Here is a 16,417-nt window from a genome sequence, read left to right on the forward strand (position 1 = left end):
TTGTAATGCATAAGATCCCATCTTTATTTACAGGCTAATAAAAAAATATGAAACTCAGCTTAACTAGGTATAATACAATTGTTGCACAATGTTACACCTTCCACAGATATGAGACCAACCCAAGATGGAAGGGTGTTTGGGCAGATTATACAATAAATAACATCTGAATATTGCTCACCATATCCATTATCAACACATCTGTGGTAAGTTTGAGATACATACAAACCCTCTCCACTGTAGTAAATACAATTCTACCATGGAAATATGAAACAATTTATGACACAAGTTAATTTACTGCCATCAAGTTTGTTTCTTAGTAAGCAGTGGTCCCACATCCCTTCAAACTCCATCCACCTTTAAAAAAAAACAAGAGATAGCTATTCCACTGAAGATTTTAAAAATATGGCCAAGGAATTATCCACACAAAGCTGCAGTCTATTCTCTTAAGAACTTTGTTTTATTAGCGGAAGTAAAATATATACAAGTAAACAATGTTCTATACTTTTTTTTTAAAATAAAAAATGAAAATCTTACTTTCCTTGGAAACTCTTCATGTCAAACTCAATCAACCCTTGGGAACCAGCGGGTTTGAGTGTTCCAGTTATTGGCAAAACAGAGTAACATGTATTTATAGATTGCATTTAGATATGGCAACTTGTTAAACTACTGTCACCTTAAAAAAGAACTTCTAATAGTTTCATTATAGCAACAATAAATCTGCATTGTTATAGCAGGAAGTATGGAGTACAACCACACTATCCTTTCATAGAAAGTCCTAGCAACATTGTCCGACTCAGAGCTTCCCAAACAAAGGTCAGAAAAACTGACGTGCGGGGAAATTTTGGCATTAATTTGTCAGTGCTGGTCATCTTCCCAGCCAGTACCCCACTTCTATTACTGATCTCACCTTCAGGATGATCAGAGCAGCAGGCAAATAGAGTGATGATGGAAGGAAAATGAATTCAGCAGCCCTGTCTAACCTCAAACTGGACGTGGCCAAAAGTATTTGAAATGGAAGATTCTAGGTGCTTCAAGGGAGTGAAGGGACTTTCTCTTTCCCACAGATAAATATCCCTACACAGCTTCCCTAGACATGTCTAACATCTTCAAACAGAGAGGGAATTCAAGAAAAATGAAAACTGAACTCCCTTCTCTGACAGAGAAATACTCCACGCTACACTCAGATTCAGAGTACACCGAATGACAGTAGATGTGACACAATGAATGTCTGGATGCAACATTACAGCAATGAATTCATTTGCTAAAATGCACCTGAACAATTCATATGATACATGGAGCTTCAGATGCGTAGAAAGATGCCTTCATAAGCAACTGGTGATATGTTTCTTATGCATTCAGCTCTATTTTTTAATTAACAACATATGCTTAGAGGCAATATTATAGAGTATTTTAATATGCTTTACCACAAAAAAACCTGTCTGTAAATGAAACAGCTTTTTGAATGAATGGAACCATGCACAAAAATTCATGAAAAGAGCAACGGTTAAAGGTTTTATAAATAGCAAAATCTTTGAATTAAAGTATATACATTTTAAAGATATCTCTATAAACATATATATATAGTGTTCCTAAGAGGGATCAGTAACTGTGTTCTACATAAAAAGTTTTGAACATTAAACATTAGATTAATTGATATTCCTCTAAAGGCCTTAGAGATTTTTTCTCTATTTATGTACATCAATACAGTAACATTTGCAAAGCTGTTATTTCACATTAGTTTCACTCTCAAAATATAAAATCTCATCTTTTCACATTACAGTTTAACAGTCTGCATAGCAGTAAACAGGAGAGCAAGCATTTCGTGCTTTATCCTGCGTTAATAAAAGCTATTACACTTTTTATAGTTTGCGTATGGAGCATATTGTGTTTCACTAAAATTTCTATAGATACAGTATGAGAAACTAGCCAAGAAAACCACCATTAACTTTACCGTTTTCCAAACATGCCTTGGGCCTTTAGATGTACATCAATTATCTATTTTAGGATATAACTGCTCTTGGAAGGCAACAGTATTTCATTTAAACAGTAACAATTAAAATGCAATAGGTTAACAGGACTGTCATACTATACCACATTTAGGACCAGATACTTCATGGCCCCGAGCACCTGCTGCAAGATATGGCGTGTCTTCAACTCCCTTTGATTTAAAGATGATTTCAGTGGGAATCGAGCATGTTCAGTACCCATCCAAAAGTACTCAGCGTCTCATAGGATCAAGCCCATGATGAACAACTCAATGTATAAAACTACTTTATATCAGTTCTAACAGTATCCATTCAGTAACGAATACTGACTGTATGATGCTCAGATACAATGCACAAGGGCAGACATAATTCTGAACAAGCATTAAGCCAGTTTTACACTAATTTTGCATTTAAAAAACAAATAGAACAGTAGTCTGCTTAAATACTTTTGGAGAATATTTTAAGTGAAGCATTGATTGACAATAAATTGTTTAAAGAAATTAAATCTCCTCTCATGTAAAATGATTGCGTATTGGGAGATCAGAATTTACAACACTCAACAGTTGTTCTTTCCACTTTTGTTTTCTTAAATTAAAACATTTGCTTTTTGCTATAATGTGTGAAAATCTGAGTCATGGCATTTTTTTGTCCCCTTCCCCCTCACCCCCTTTTTTAATTGCAGCTCAAAAAACCTAAATGGAAAATTCAGGGATGCAGTGGTAAATATTCACTTCTCCCCTTTTTAACTGTTAAAGGTTAGTTTGGATCAAAGTGCTGTTCATTCTTTGCTTTTACTCAGTGACAAAGGAACAAAATAAAGCTGGCTACAATTTCATTCTACACCCTTCAAGGACATCAATAGGATCCAAAGTTGAATGCATTTAAGATTATCTTCTGGAAACCACATGCTTTGGTGCTTACAGTTCAAGGAAAATCCATTTTACATGTAATATGTTAACTAATGTGTGTCACAGAGGAACAGAGTTTTACACATTATGAATTGCTCACAAAGAAGCCCTGAGGTAACCGCCATTTTTTCCAGGCAACAGTAATACAGGTTTCCTTTCATTTTTAATAGTCCTTTTACAACCTACTATTGTATATAAAATTTGGAACAGTCTATACTGATTATCAATCTTTCCTGAAGAAGTGATCAGGCCAGTCGATTTCTTTAGGACAAGGACTCAGCAGAATCAGCTAGTTTGGGTGCAGTCTCTTCTAAGGGAGTTTGAACTGAATTTCCTAGGTCTCCATTTTCATGTCCATCAACACTTGGTTTCTTATCAAACACTGCAAATTAAAAATAATTCTTTTTTAACAGGTGCTGAGGTGATCCGAGGAATTAAACCAATGAGCTTTACTTCAGAAACTGGAAAACTCATTAAAATAACTAAAAAATAGAACTATAAAGACTTCCAGATAAACATAATATGATAGGAAAATCTGCACTGCTTCTGTAAAGGAAAATCATGCTTCTCTAATCTAGAAGAAATAATAGAACACATCTACAAAACAGCGGAAAAAGAAGAACCAATTGTCAATGTATTAGGACTGGCCAAGAGTCAGAAAACAAAAAGTAGGAACAGTCTATTTTCTCATGGGAACATGGTTAAGAGGAAGTGAAAATCTGCAGATAATACAAATTTATCCAGGCTAGCCAAGGTGACTGAATGAGGAACTTCAGAGGGACCTAACAAAGCCAGGTGAGTTGGCTGCATGATGGCATACGAAATTCATTAAAAATTCTTAATTCCACTCAAACAGGTTTGTATAATGAAGTTTCAACCTTTAACATTTAGGCAAAAGAAGTTTTACCTTCTGATGGTTTGACATCTGCACTTGCATTTTTCCTATTAGTATCTGAATTTCCACCTTCCTCCAATTCATCAAGATATAAGCGATAGCGATGTCCACTTTCATCCTCATATTCTACATTTTCGTCATCTGAGTCTACCTCTGGCGCAACATACACCACTTCAAATTCAATCTCCCCTCTCTAGAATACAATAAAAATGATCATGTTACTTATTTCACAAAATGGATAGGGTTAAACTAGACTACTAACAAGTATATTTTGTTGACTATCTGAAATGCTTTGGGAAAATATATGAATTAACCACATACTCATCAAAGTGCATAGCTCTATAGTTCAAATTGCATTGAAATCTGCACTAAAGTAGTGAATAAACATTTCTGCTATGCATGAATAATAGTGTATGATCCCCAAGTTTGCAAAACTTATGCTTTAGTGAAGAACGAGTTTACCAAGAATTTAAGTAGATCTATTAATTATTTGGAGAAGAAAGGCAAGTGCACCAAGGGAGGCCATGGTGCATCAAGGGAGATGTAGTCCAGCCCACAGAGAACGGGGACATGAGGTGACTAACCAACAATTTTCATGAGACATCATGGCAACATTTCCAATAAAAGAAATATTTCAGGTTTTGGACAAAATATAGTTTCAACAGTTTAGTACTGACTGAGAGAAGAATAATCAATGATGCTTCTTTACACATTTAGATGGAAGGCTCCAATCTAAGTACTGACCCAGCCTATCTAACTGCATCAAAACAATATCTAAAAGCATCAAAACATAAGGTGAACAACAGCTGCAGGAAACACTATCTAAACACAAGTGCTGGGGTTGAAAGAAAATTTTAAAATGCCAAGCAACCGAATAGGTAAAAAGAAAGAAGACATAAGCACATAATGATAGATAATATAAATTACCTGCTGGGAAAGAATAGTTACTGCTTCTTTATGTTTGGCATCTCTCAGATTCACTCCATTTACTGCCAGAATGGCATCTCCAACATGCAGACCTCCACATCGGTCAGCAGGTTGACCAGGGTGGATTTCAGAGATTAGTATTGGAACGCCGTGCTCCTTCCCACCCTATCACCACAAAAAAGAAAAAGATGGGTTTATTTAAATGTCTGTTAGCAGGAAAGCAATGTCCTGATAGCTTCTAAGTTTTTGTTTCAGTTTTTACAATAGAAAATTAGATAGTATACCTTTGGAGAAAATAATTAATTTAATGATTCCTTTAATTTCCCCTCTCCTCCCCCAGACAAGTGAACAAATTGAAGCTATATACTCGAAGAGTGAATGGTGGTAATTCTGATTATTAACAGAAAACAAAATATTTAAATCAGATATACAAATTGATGAAACAAGATTGTAAAAGTAAAAACATGTTTTTATATATCAGACACTGTGCCACTTACTTAGCAGCTACTTGCAGGATGCAATAAAATATAGGCACTATGGCCAGAATTTTCAAGCTCACTTGATTAAAAGTTAGATATCTAAACCCAAGTGACCTGACTTTCAAAGATACTGGGCACCCGCTGCACTCACTAAGTTAGCCTTTGAAAATGAGCCCACTATTATTTGGATGTATGGAGTCGACACCAAAATTTGAAGAAGCTGGCCTATGCCAAGATTCTCTGAGGCAGTTCTATTATAAACCCTCACTTTCCTCTTTGCTTGCCAAGATTATATTAATTGGTTGTCAGAATTTGCCACTAACTAACCTGCATATAAAGCCTAGGCCCAGATATTCAATATTATTGGGTTTTTTAAATGCATGTTTCTGAAGTGAGAAGTTTAAAAAAAAATTAGAAGTTTCAGATGTTTTTCAGCTATCTTGCACATTCTAGAACTCAAAATGTTTTGCATTAGTTTATACATGCAGCCTAATGCACGTGAGATGATGATGGCATTAAAAGCAGTAGACTCATTGTTCCTTATATTTTATAAAAATAATCCTGCTATGTTTAACATCTTCACATTTCAAGTTAATATTTCTGTACATTTCCAACAGCAATTCTTACACTGAATAATACCCGAACGGTGATAGTACAAACTACTTTTTGTTGTTCATAGACAAAAGTGCATAAAAACAGTTCTATTTAAGTGTCACCTAGGGGTGACAGTGGACGAGAAGCTGGATATGAGTCAGCAGTGTGCCCTTGTTGCCAAGGCGGCCAATGGCATTTTGGGATGTATAAGTAGGGGCATAGCGAGCAGATCGAGGGATGTGATCGTTCCCCTCTATTCGACATTGGTGAGGCCTCATCTGGAGTACTGTGTCCAGTTTTGGGCCCCACACTACAAGAAGGATGTGGATAAATTGGAGAGAGTCCAGCGAAGGGCAACAAAAATGATTAGGGGTCTAGCACACATGACTTATGAGGAGAGGCTGAGGGAGCTGGGATTGTTTAGCCTGCAGAAGAGAAGAATGAGGGGGGATTTGATAGCTGCTTTCAACTACCTGAAAGGGGGTTCCAAAGAGGATGGCTCTAGACTGTTCTCAATGGTAGCAGATGACAGAACGAGGAGTAATGGTCTCAAGTTGCAGTGGGGGAGGTTTAGATTGGATATTAGGAAAAACTTTTTCACTAAGAGGGTGGTGAAACACTGGAATGCGTTACCTAGGGAGGTGGTAGAATCTCCTTCCTTAGAGGTTTTTAAGGTCAGGCTTGACAAAGCCCTGGCTGGGATGATTTAACTGGGAATTGGTCCTGCTTCGAGCAGGGGGTTGGACTAGATGACCTTCAGGGGTCCCTTCCAACCCTGATATTCTATGATTCTAAGTGTTTTTTCCAGTAGATTACTACTTAACTTATAATACTCCAATCTGTCCAAACGTCAAAAATTGGCATCACTGCATGCTACAGTATCACCTAAACTATTCTCCCTCAGCTATAGCAATGAACTAAAAGTTAACTGTAAATGAGGACAAAAGGTGGAAAATAGGTTTAAGTATTTATTACTGTGATTGAAATGCCTAGTCCTTCATGGTCTTCTTTAACAAGGAGAACTTTTCTGATTGGACCAACGCCTTGACTCTTCTTTAAGGAGTCTGGTTCCTAGTTTAACACAAAAAAGAATAAATATAAACATATGAACTAAAAGGTACTTTTATGGCTGTTTTTTTCACATGCAGAAGGAGAATATAAACAGCAGCAGGTAAGTTACATTAGTACAAGCCAACCAAAACGTAGAATATTCTTTGCCAGACAAACTGTGAAGAAGAATTGATGATGGAAACAAGAGAGACCACTCATCTTACACTCCTGATTGGAGGTAGCAATCCTGTAGTAGCAAGAGATGGATGAGACAAAATTCAGCCCCAGAAAGAAGAGGCAGACCACATAAAGTCACATTTGGAAAGCTAGTTGGGTCTACCACTCAATATTAGAAACTATATTTTGAGAACAGGTGAAATTAAAAAACTTATGAAACCGTCCCTTAATTATTACAGTGATCTAGTTAATACATTCAGTATACAATCCCAAGCATTTCTGATCATTTTTTCCAGCAGGATATAAGAAACAACAACAAAAGTCCATCTCAAAATCTCACCAAAGCAGAATATATCAAGACATTTCTTTTTCTGTTATATTTTGTAAAATTTGTTGTTGCTATCACACATTATAAAAAAAAAAAGAAAGAAGCAACTGCACAGAAAATCTACAGGGCCCAATATTTTTAGAAGTAATGAGTGTTTTAGGTGACTTAGTTGAGATGCTTTTAAGAGGCTTTATTTCAATGAGCATTTTCTATAAAAACCAGGATTCTTTAAGGTGTATCCAGTTGGGGCACCCAAAATCACTAGCCACTTTTGAAAATTTTGACCATGAATTTGAGTTCACCCCGAACTCTAAGTTTGTTGTTCAGATTTTTTATAAAGATGGGGCTGTTGATTAATCACAGTTAACTCACGTGATTAACTCAAAAAATTAATCACAATTTAAAAAATCTATCGCAATTAATAGCAGTTTTAATCGCATTGTTAAACAACAGAATACCAATTGAAATTTATTAAATATTTTGGCTGTTTTTTCTACATTTTCAAATATATTGATTTCAGTTACAACACAGAATACAAAGCGTACACTACTCATTTTATATTATTATTTTTATTACAAATATTTGCACTGTAAAAATGATAAACAAAAGAAACCGTATTTTTCAGTTCACCTCATACAAGTACTATTCTGCAATCTCTTTATCGTGAAAGTGCAACTTACAAATGTAGATATTTTTTGTTACAATGCTAAACTTTAAAGCCTACAAGTCCACTCAGTCCTACTTGTCATTCAGCCAATCGCTAAGACAAACAAGTTTGTTTACATTTACAGGAGATAATGCTGCCCACTTATTTACAATGTCACCAAAAAGTGAGAAGAGGAGGTTTCTCACTTGTGCAGTAATGGACGTTCTTCAAGATGAGTGTCCGTGTGGGTGCCTCACTCCAGGTGTTGGTGCATCCCTGCACCTTCGCTTGGAGATTTTGACAGCAGTACATGTACCAGTTGTACATGCGCAGAGCCTGCCTCACGCGGTGAGTGTGCTTGAATAGTACATGTGTGCGACCGGTCTCCTCAGTTCCTTCTCTACAACGGAGGCTACCCCAACTCCGAAGTAGAAGGGAGGAGGGTGGGTAGTGGAGCATCAACAGGGACACTCATCTCAAAGAATGTCAGTTACTGCAAAGGTGAGTAACCTCCCCTTCTTCGAGGGTTTTGTGGGTTCTCCTTGTGGGTTCTCCACTCCAGGTGACTTAAAAGTAGTGTATCTCAAGGAGGTAGGGACTTCAGATCTGGTAGGAATGCGGTAGATAATACAGCTCTGCCCAATCATGTATCAGTAAGGGCATAATGCTTAACAAATGTGTATTCGGAGGACCGAGTGGCAGCTTTAAAGAGGTTTCAGAGGAACCTGGAATGGCGAACCGCGGCCAGTGGGAGCTGCGATCGGCCAAACCTGTGGACACGGCAGGTAAACAAACCAGCCCGGCCCACCAGGGGCTTTCCCTGAACAAGCGGCGCCCCTAGTTTGAGAACCACTGCTTTAATTGATAGCACAGACGGATACAAGCAAAGATCCAGTTGGAAAGTCTCTGGGTGGAAACAGGTGTCCCCTTGGATCGTTCTGCAATGGAGACAAAGAGTCTGAAAGTGTTCCTAAAGGATCTGGTTCTATCCAAATAAAAGGTCAAAACCCTGTGTACATCCAATGTATGCATTGTGGATTCAAAGGAGTTTGCATGCGGTTTAGGAAAGAAGGTTGGTAGGTGTACAGGTTCGTTGATGTGGAATGACGAATGTACCTTTGGAAGAAATTTGGGGTGTAATCAGAGGGTAACCTTAAAATTAAAATTAAAAAATATTGCGTAGGGTGGGTCTGCCATGAGAGCTGCTATTTCTCCTGCTTGTCTGTAGGAGATGATTGCCACTAAGAATGCTGTTTTCATAGAGAGGGAGCAAGTGGCTAGGGATTCGAAAGGTTGTTGCGTTAAACATGTTAATACTAAAGTGAAGGTCCCACTGAGGAATAGGAGGTTTAATGTCCGGGTATAGGGATTGGAGCCCTTTCAGAAAGCGCTTGGTGATTGGATGAGCAAAAACAAAAGTACCGTCGATCTTGTCGTGAAAAGTTGTAATAGCAGCTAAGTGGACTTTGATGGAGCTGAAAAAAGGCCAGACTGCTTAAGGTCTAATAGGTAATCAAGTATGGCCAGAAGAGGCGCGGAAGTGGGAAGAATTTGGTTGTTCGCGCACCAATGTGTGAATCGTTTCCACTTTTGGAGATATGTGGTGCAAGTAGATTGTGTTCTGCTACGTAAGAGTACCCTTTGAACCTGTTCAGAGCATGCTAGTTTTCTTTGCGAGAACCATGGAGGAACCAAGCTTTGGAGGTGAAGTATGGATAGGATGGGGTGAAGAAATCAGCCATGTTGCTGTGATAGGAGGTTCGGAATGAGAGGCAACGAAATCACATTCTGGTGAGGAACAGATACTATGATTGTCTGGGCCACGACAGGGCAATCAAAATTACTGTGGCACAATCTGTTCGTATCTTTGTCAGAACTCTGTGGAAAACCAGTATTGGGGGAAAAGCATACATTAAGTGTTGAGCCCATGAGATGAGGAACATTCTCCTAGGGAACGTTTGCCCAACCCCACTCTGGAGCAAAATTCAGGACATTTCTTGTTCTTCACAGTCGCGAAGAGGTCCAGGGTTGGATAGCCCCGAACGTGGAATATATTACATATGATCATGTTGTTTAGCTCCCATTCATGATCCCAGTGAAAATGTCTGCTTAATTCGTCTGCGGTGGTATTCAGGGCCCCGTGAGGATAGGTGGCTGATATCTGGATGTTGTTCGCGAGGCACCAGTTCCAGAGTTTCATGGCTTGTGTGCAAAGCGAGTGAGATCGAGCCCCTCCCGGCCTGTTGAGATAGAACATGCATGCAGTGTTGTCTGTCATTATCCAAAATGGTTCCAAATGAATAGGAGGAAGTGACAGCAGACATTGCGTATGGTTTGCAGTTCTAGGACGTTTATGTGTGGGGAGGCTTCGGTGGAAGACCATCGCCTCTGGGCTGTGTGGTGGGACATGTGTGCTCCCCATCCTGTGACGGATGCATCGGTAGTCATTATGAGTGATGGAGCATCCTGGAGAAAAGGGACTCCTGAGCAGAGGTTGGAAGGAACTGTCCACCATCAGAGGGAGTCTTTGATTCTGAAGGGTATGGTTAGAGGCTTGTTTAGAGGGTGTACGTTCGGTCTGTAAACCGTGGGCAATCAAGCTTGGAAGCACCTCATGTATAGGCGTGCATTTTGACCACAAAAATACACGAGGCCATGTGGCCTAATAGTTGCACGTGGTCTCGTGCAGTGACCTGGAGACTGTTGCAAAGTTTTGTAACCAGGAGTTTTATGGTGTTGAAACGATCGAGCAGGAGAGACACTATTCCTGTTTGGGAATCGAGGTGTGCTCCTATGAACTCCAGTTGTTGGGTAGGAGATAAGGTGGACTTGTTTTTGTGTATTTGTAGGCCAAGGGAAAGGAAGCAAGCGACGGTAAGTTGTGTGGATCGAAGAGCTTCGTCGAGTGTTGAGGCTTTGAGGAGACAATCGTCGAGGTAAGGAAATATTATAACCCCGTTTCCTGAGGTGGGCAGTGACCCCCGCTAGGAGTTTGGAGAAAACTGCTAGATAGGGCAGTAGACAGGCCAAAGGGCAACACTCTGCATTGAAAATGTGTCGAACTGAGGGTAAAATGAAGAAAACGTCTGTGGGCTGGGTGAATAGTCACATGAAAATAGGCGTCCTGTAGGTCGAGGGCTGAAAACCAATCGCCCTGCTCCGGTGCTGGGATTATGATGGTGAGGGTAACCATTTTGAACTTCTGCTTTTTGATAAATTTGTTTTGCCGCCTGAGGTCAAGGATTGGTCGCCATCCCCCGGTTTTCTTTTCTGTTAAGAAGTAATGGGAATAGAAACATTTCCCTCTGTGTTGTTCGGGAACGATTTCCACTGCCCCCAATTGAAGGAGATGATGTATCTCTTGGAGGAGCAGTTGCTAAGAATCGGGCAGCGTTATCTCCTGCAAATGTAAACAAACTTGTTTGCCTGAGCGATTGGCTGAAGTAGAACTGAGTGGACTTGTAGGCTCTAAAGTTTTACAGTGTTACATTTTTGAATGCAGTTATTTTTTGTACATAATTCTACATTTGTAAATTTCACTTTCTTGATAAAGAGATTGCACTACAGTATTTTTATGAGGTGAACTGAAAAATACTATTTCTTTTGTTTATCATTTTTACAGTGCAAATATTTGTAATAAAAAGAATATAAAAAGTGAGCATTGTACACTTTGTATTGTGTTGTAATTGAAATCAATATATTTGAAAATGTAGAAAACAACCAAAAATATTTAAATAACCGGTATTCTGTTATTAATTGCACGATTAATATTTTTAATAGCTTCACAACCCCTAATAAAGATGTTTTGACAATCAACACGATTAAGCCCAACATTTTGAAACCTATGTGCCTGAAGTTAGGCTCCTAAATCCATAAGTTGGCACCTAAACAGAAGTAGTCTGGTTTTCAGAAGGGCTGAGCACCCATCACTGCCAGGGAAATCAATGGAAGCTGCAGGTGCACAAGATAGAACCACACTTTTATCCACTGTAATATATGTAACACCATAATGATTCCGGATTATATCACCACATACAAGGGAATACAAACTACATCAGAACATGCATGAAAAAAGACAGTTACCTGTTCCGTAACTGGTGTTCTTCGAGATTTGTTGATCATGTCTATTCCAGAGTTGGTGTGCGTGCTCACCACGTGCATCGGTACTGGAAGTTTTTCCCTTAGCAGTACCCGTACGGGGGGAGCACCGCTGCAACCCCTGGAGTGGCGCCTCTATTTCGCGCTATAAGGGGACCTGCGTACTCCCCCTACCCTCGGTTCCTTCTTGCCGGACAACTCCAACAGAGGGGAAGGAGGGCGGGATGTGGAATAGACATGAGCAACACATCTCGAAGAACACCAGTTACGGAACAGGTAACTGTCTTTTCTTCTTCGAGTGATTGCTCATGTTTATTCCACAGTAGGTGATTCCAAGCTATATCTGTTGGAGGTGGGTAGGAGTTCATGAGTTCCCAGGACGCAGCACCACCCTGCCGAACCTGGCGTCATCCCTAGCTTGGGAGACAATCGCATAATGCGAAGTAAACATGTCAACTGGCAAGTGGCAGCCCTACAGATGTCTTGGATTGGGACATGGGCTACACACGCAGCCGACGAGGCCTATGCCCTCACTGAGTGTGCCCTAAACGATCAGAGGCGGGGAAACCCCTGCAAGATCATAGCATGTGTGTATGCACGAGGTGATCCAGAGAGAAAGGCGCTGGGTGGAAATTGGTTGCACCTTCACACACTTGGCCGACGCAACAAAATGTTGCAAAGATTTCCCCAATGATTGGTCCGATCCAGATAGAAGGCCAGCGCCCTACACACATCGAGCATGTGAAGGCGGTGTTCCTCGTTGGAGGAATAGGGCTTGGGACAGAGCACGGAAAGAAAGATGTCCTGTTCCATATGGACGGTGGAGACCACCTTGGGGGAGGAATGCCAGAAGTGGGCGAAGCTGAACTTTATCCCTATGGAAGACTGTATATGGGGCTTCCGAGGTCAAGGCCCTGAGCTCTGAGACACGTCGGGCCGATGTGATTGCTACATGGAAGGCTACCTTCCATGAGAGGTGAGACGAGGAACACGTGGCCAGGGGTTCAAAGGGAGGTCCCGTGAGGCGGGACAACACCAGATTTAGGTCCCATTGCGGTACAGGGGATCTGGCATACGGGAATGAGCAGTCAAGGCCTCTCAGGAAGCGGGCGGTCACAGTATGGGAGAAGACTGAGTGCCCTTGTACTGGCGGGTGGAAGGCCGATATGGTCGCCAAGTGTACCCTGACAGAGGTGGGTGCCAGCCCTTGAGTCCTAAGGGACAGGAGGTAGTCAAGGATAAGCTGGAGCGGTGCCAATGATGGGGAGACTCCCTGCCCCTCCTCCCACCTGGAAAATCCGGACCACTTCGCCAGGTACATCCAGCGTGTGGACGGCTTCCTACTCTCTCTGAGGACCCACCTGACTTCCTCTGAACACCTCCTCTCCTCCTCGTCTAGCCACTGAGAGCCACGCTGTCAGGTGGAGAGCGGCCAGACCGAGATGGAGGAGGCAGCCCCCGTCCTGGGAGAGGAGGTCCGGGCGAAGCAGCAACCTCCTCGGAAGGGCCGCCAACAGGTCCAGGAGGGTCCCATACCAGTGTTGGCGGCCCATGCTGCGGCGATAAGGATACATGCTTTGTCTTTTTTTACTTTTTTGCAGCATTTTGCCAATGTGGGGAAATGGTGGGAAAGCACAGAAAAGCTGACCCAACCACTGCAGGAGGAAGGCATCCAAGATCGCACCCCCCCCTCCAGAGCAGAACCGGGGGTAACACCGGTTCTGGCAGGTTGCGAACAGGTCTACATGGGGAACCGCCCACTCTCGGAAGAGCCGGTGAGTGACCTCTGAGTGGAGCAATCACTTGTGCTGGGGGGAAGAAAAACCTGCTGAGGCGATCAGCTTGTGTACTGCGGATGCCTGGTGGGTGGAAAGCCCTCAAGGAGATATCGTGGGCTATACAGAACTCCCACAGGCTATGGGCTTCCCGGCAGAGGGCCGAGGAACATGTCCCACCTTGCCTGTTGATGTAGTACATTGCAGCGGTGCTGTCTGACCACCTTGCGGCAAAGGTGCATGTTGAAAGCAACACACGCCAACCGTATCGCCCTGAGCTCCCTGACATTTATATGGAGGGACAGGTCTGAGGTTGACCACATCCCTTGGATTTCAATGTTCCCTGTGTGAACTTCCCAGCCCAAGTCCCATGCATTGGACACCAGGTCTTATGATGGAGTCACTTCCCGAAAAAGAACCCCTCGCAGCATGTTGCTCGGGTAAGACCACCATTGTAGGGAGGCAACTACCAGGGACGGTACCGTGAGAACCTTGTCCAGCCCGTCCCGGGCCTGGGAGAACTGGGAGGCTAGCCAGAGCTGGAGGGGCCTCATTCAGAGCCTGGCATAGCGGATCACATACGTGCATGCCGCAACGTGCCCCAGGATCTGAAGGCACACTCTTGTTGTTGTCACCGGAAAGGCCGTGACCGAGGCGATGAGATCTTTGAGGGTCTCGAACCTGCTCAGTGGCAGAGAGGCTGTGGCCCTTACAGAGTCCAGTAGTGCCCCTATGAACTCTATGCGCTGCACCGGAACTAACGTTGATTTGGTCTCGTTCACCACTAGGCCGAGATCGGCGCATGTGGACAGGAGCAGTTCCACATGGACCCTTACCTGAGACCAAGAGTTGCCCTTTAGAAGCCAATTGTCCAAGTATGGAAAGATCTGCATGCTCTCCCATCTCAGGTGGGCCGCTACCACCACCATGCACTTCATAAAAATCCTGGGCACTGTGGATAGGCCAAACGGGAGGACCGTAAACTGGTAGTGGTCTAGCCCCACCAGGAAAAGGAGGAAGCGCCTGTGCCCCTCGAAAGTATGGATGTGGAAATACACGTCCTGAAGGTCCAGGGCCGCTTACCAATCTCCCAGGTCCAGGGAGAGGATAACAGAGGCCAGGGACACCATGCGGAACTTGGAGTGGACCACAAACCGGTTGAGATCCCGCAGGTCCAGGATGGGCCTGAGACCCCCTTTCGCCTTTGGGATCAGGAAATATCGAGCATAGAAGCCCCTGCACCGGAATTCTACTGTTACTCTTTCCACCGCCCCCAGGTGTAGTAGTCGCTCCACCTCCTGCCCTAGGAGGTAGGCATGCTTCGGATCCCTTGGGCCCACCAGGGACGGGGGGTGGTAGGGCAGGGGTGAACTGAACTGCAACGTGTAGCCCTTGGAAATGGTTTTGAGGATCCACTGGTCCGATGTTATATGGGACCATGCCACCTGGAAGGCAGACAATTGGTTGCAGAACACAAACTTTATTAATACGGGGTTTTCCCTGGCAATTGCCCTGGTGCCCCCCTGCAAATAGTCAAAACTGCCTCTTTCCCTGCCTCTTGCCCTTAGAGGGCCCGGGCTGTGGGGCAGAGCGGGACTGTTGCTGAGGCCAGCGCTTTTGGTCTCTCGGCCTCTTGTACAGGGGCTCGTATCTGCTCCGCGCAGGTTGAGCTGACGTTTGCGGTTTGGCCTTGTCCTTAGCCGGAGGGACATAGAGGCCCAAGGTCTGCGAAGTGGCACGGGAGTCCTTCATCCCATGCAGCCTGACGTCCATCTGCTCTGCGAACAGGGCTTTCTTGTCGAACGGCAGGTCCTGCATGAGGGACTGGGCCTCCGCCGATAGCCTGGACAGGAGGAGCCACGAAGCCATGTGCATAGAGATCGCGGAACCCATCAAGCGAGCTGCTGTATCGGCCATGTCTGACGTTGCCTGAAGGGCCGCTTTAGCCGCCATCGCCCCCTCGTCCACTAGAACCTTAAAGTCCTTTCTGTCCCGCTCCGGGAGGAATGGTTCGAACTTCGGCAGGGACTCCCATAGATTAAAGTCATATCGGCTCAGCAAGGCCTGATGATTGGCCACCCTGAGCTTGAAACTTGACGAGGAATAAAATTTCCTACCAAAGGCGTCCAGTCTCCTGGCATCTTTGTTCTTGGGGGGTGGGTGCGGGCTGGCCCTGTCGTTCCCGGTGGTTCACCGATTACACCACCAGAGAGTTAGGTGCTGGGTGAGAATAGAGGTACTCGTGGTTCTTGGCTGGCATGAAGTACTTCCTCTCAGCCTTCTTGGAAATTGGGGCCAAGGAGGCGGGAGTTTGCCACAAGGTGTTGGAGATGTTGGTTACTCCTCGGTGGAGGGGAAGAGCCACGCGGCCCGGCATCGAGGAAGACCGTACATTAAAGAGGGAGTTGGACGGGCCCTCCATCTCCTCAGCCTGCAGCTGGAGGCTGGACGCCACCCACTTTAGCAGGTCTTGATGCACCTTGAAATCTTCCTGCGGGATAGAGAGGCCGTGTCTATGTTGAGGGCCCGCTGGAAGTGCTGCTCCGATACTCACT

General features: G+C 43.4%; 1 protein-coding gene across 2 annotated transcripts in view; it reads right to left on the minus strand.

Annotated features, from left to right (window-relative positions):
• Positions 1-16,417, minus strand: part of GOPC (golgi associated PDZ and coiled-coil motif containing) — a 59,729-nt gene continuing 43,312 nt past the window's right edge. For both annotated transcript variants that reach the window (XM_048844702.2, XM_048844703.2), the window contains 4 exons: positions 6,764-6,859; positions 4,716-4,880; positions 3,801-3,981; positions 1-3,275 (listed from right to left, as the gene is read on the minus strand). In XM_048844702.2, coding sequence (XP_048700659.2) covers positions 3,157-3,275; positions 3,801-3,981; positions 4,716-4,880; positions 6,764-6,859 — 561 coding nt within the window. In that variant the 3' untranslated portion in view covers positions 1-3,156. The remainder of the gene's footprint in view (positions 3,276-3,800; positions 3,982-4,715; positions 4,881-6,763; positions 6,860-16,417) is intronic.

This window comes from Caretta caretta, chromosome 3, assembly GCF_965140235.1.
Source record: "Caretta caretta isolate rCarCar2 chromosome 3, rCarCar1.hap1, whole genome shotgun sequence".
NCBI lineage: Eukaryota > Metazoa > Chordata > Testudines > Cheloniidae > Caretta > Caretta caretta.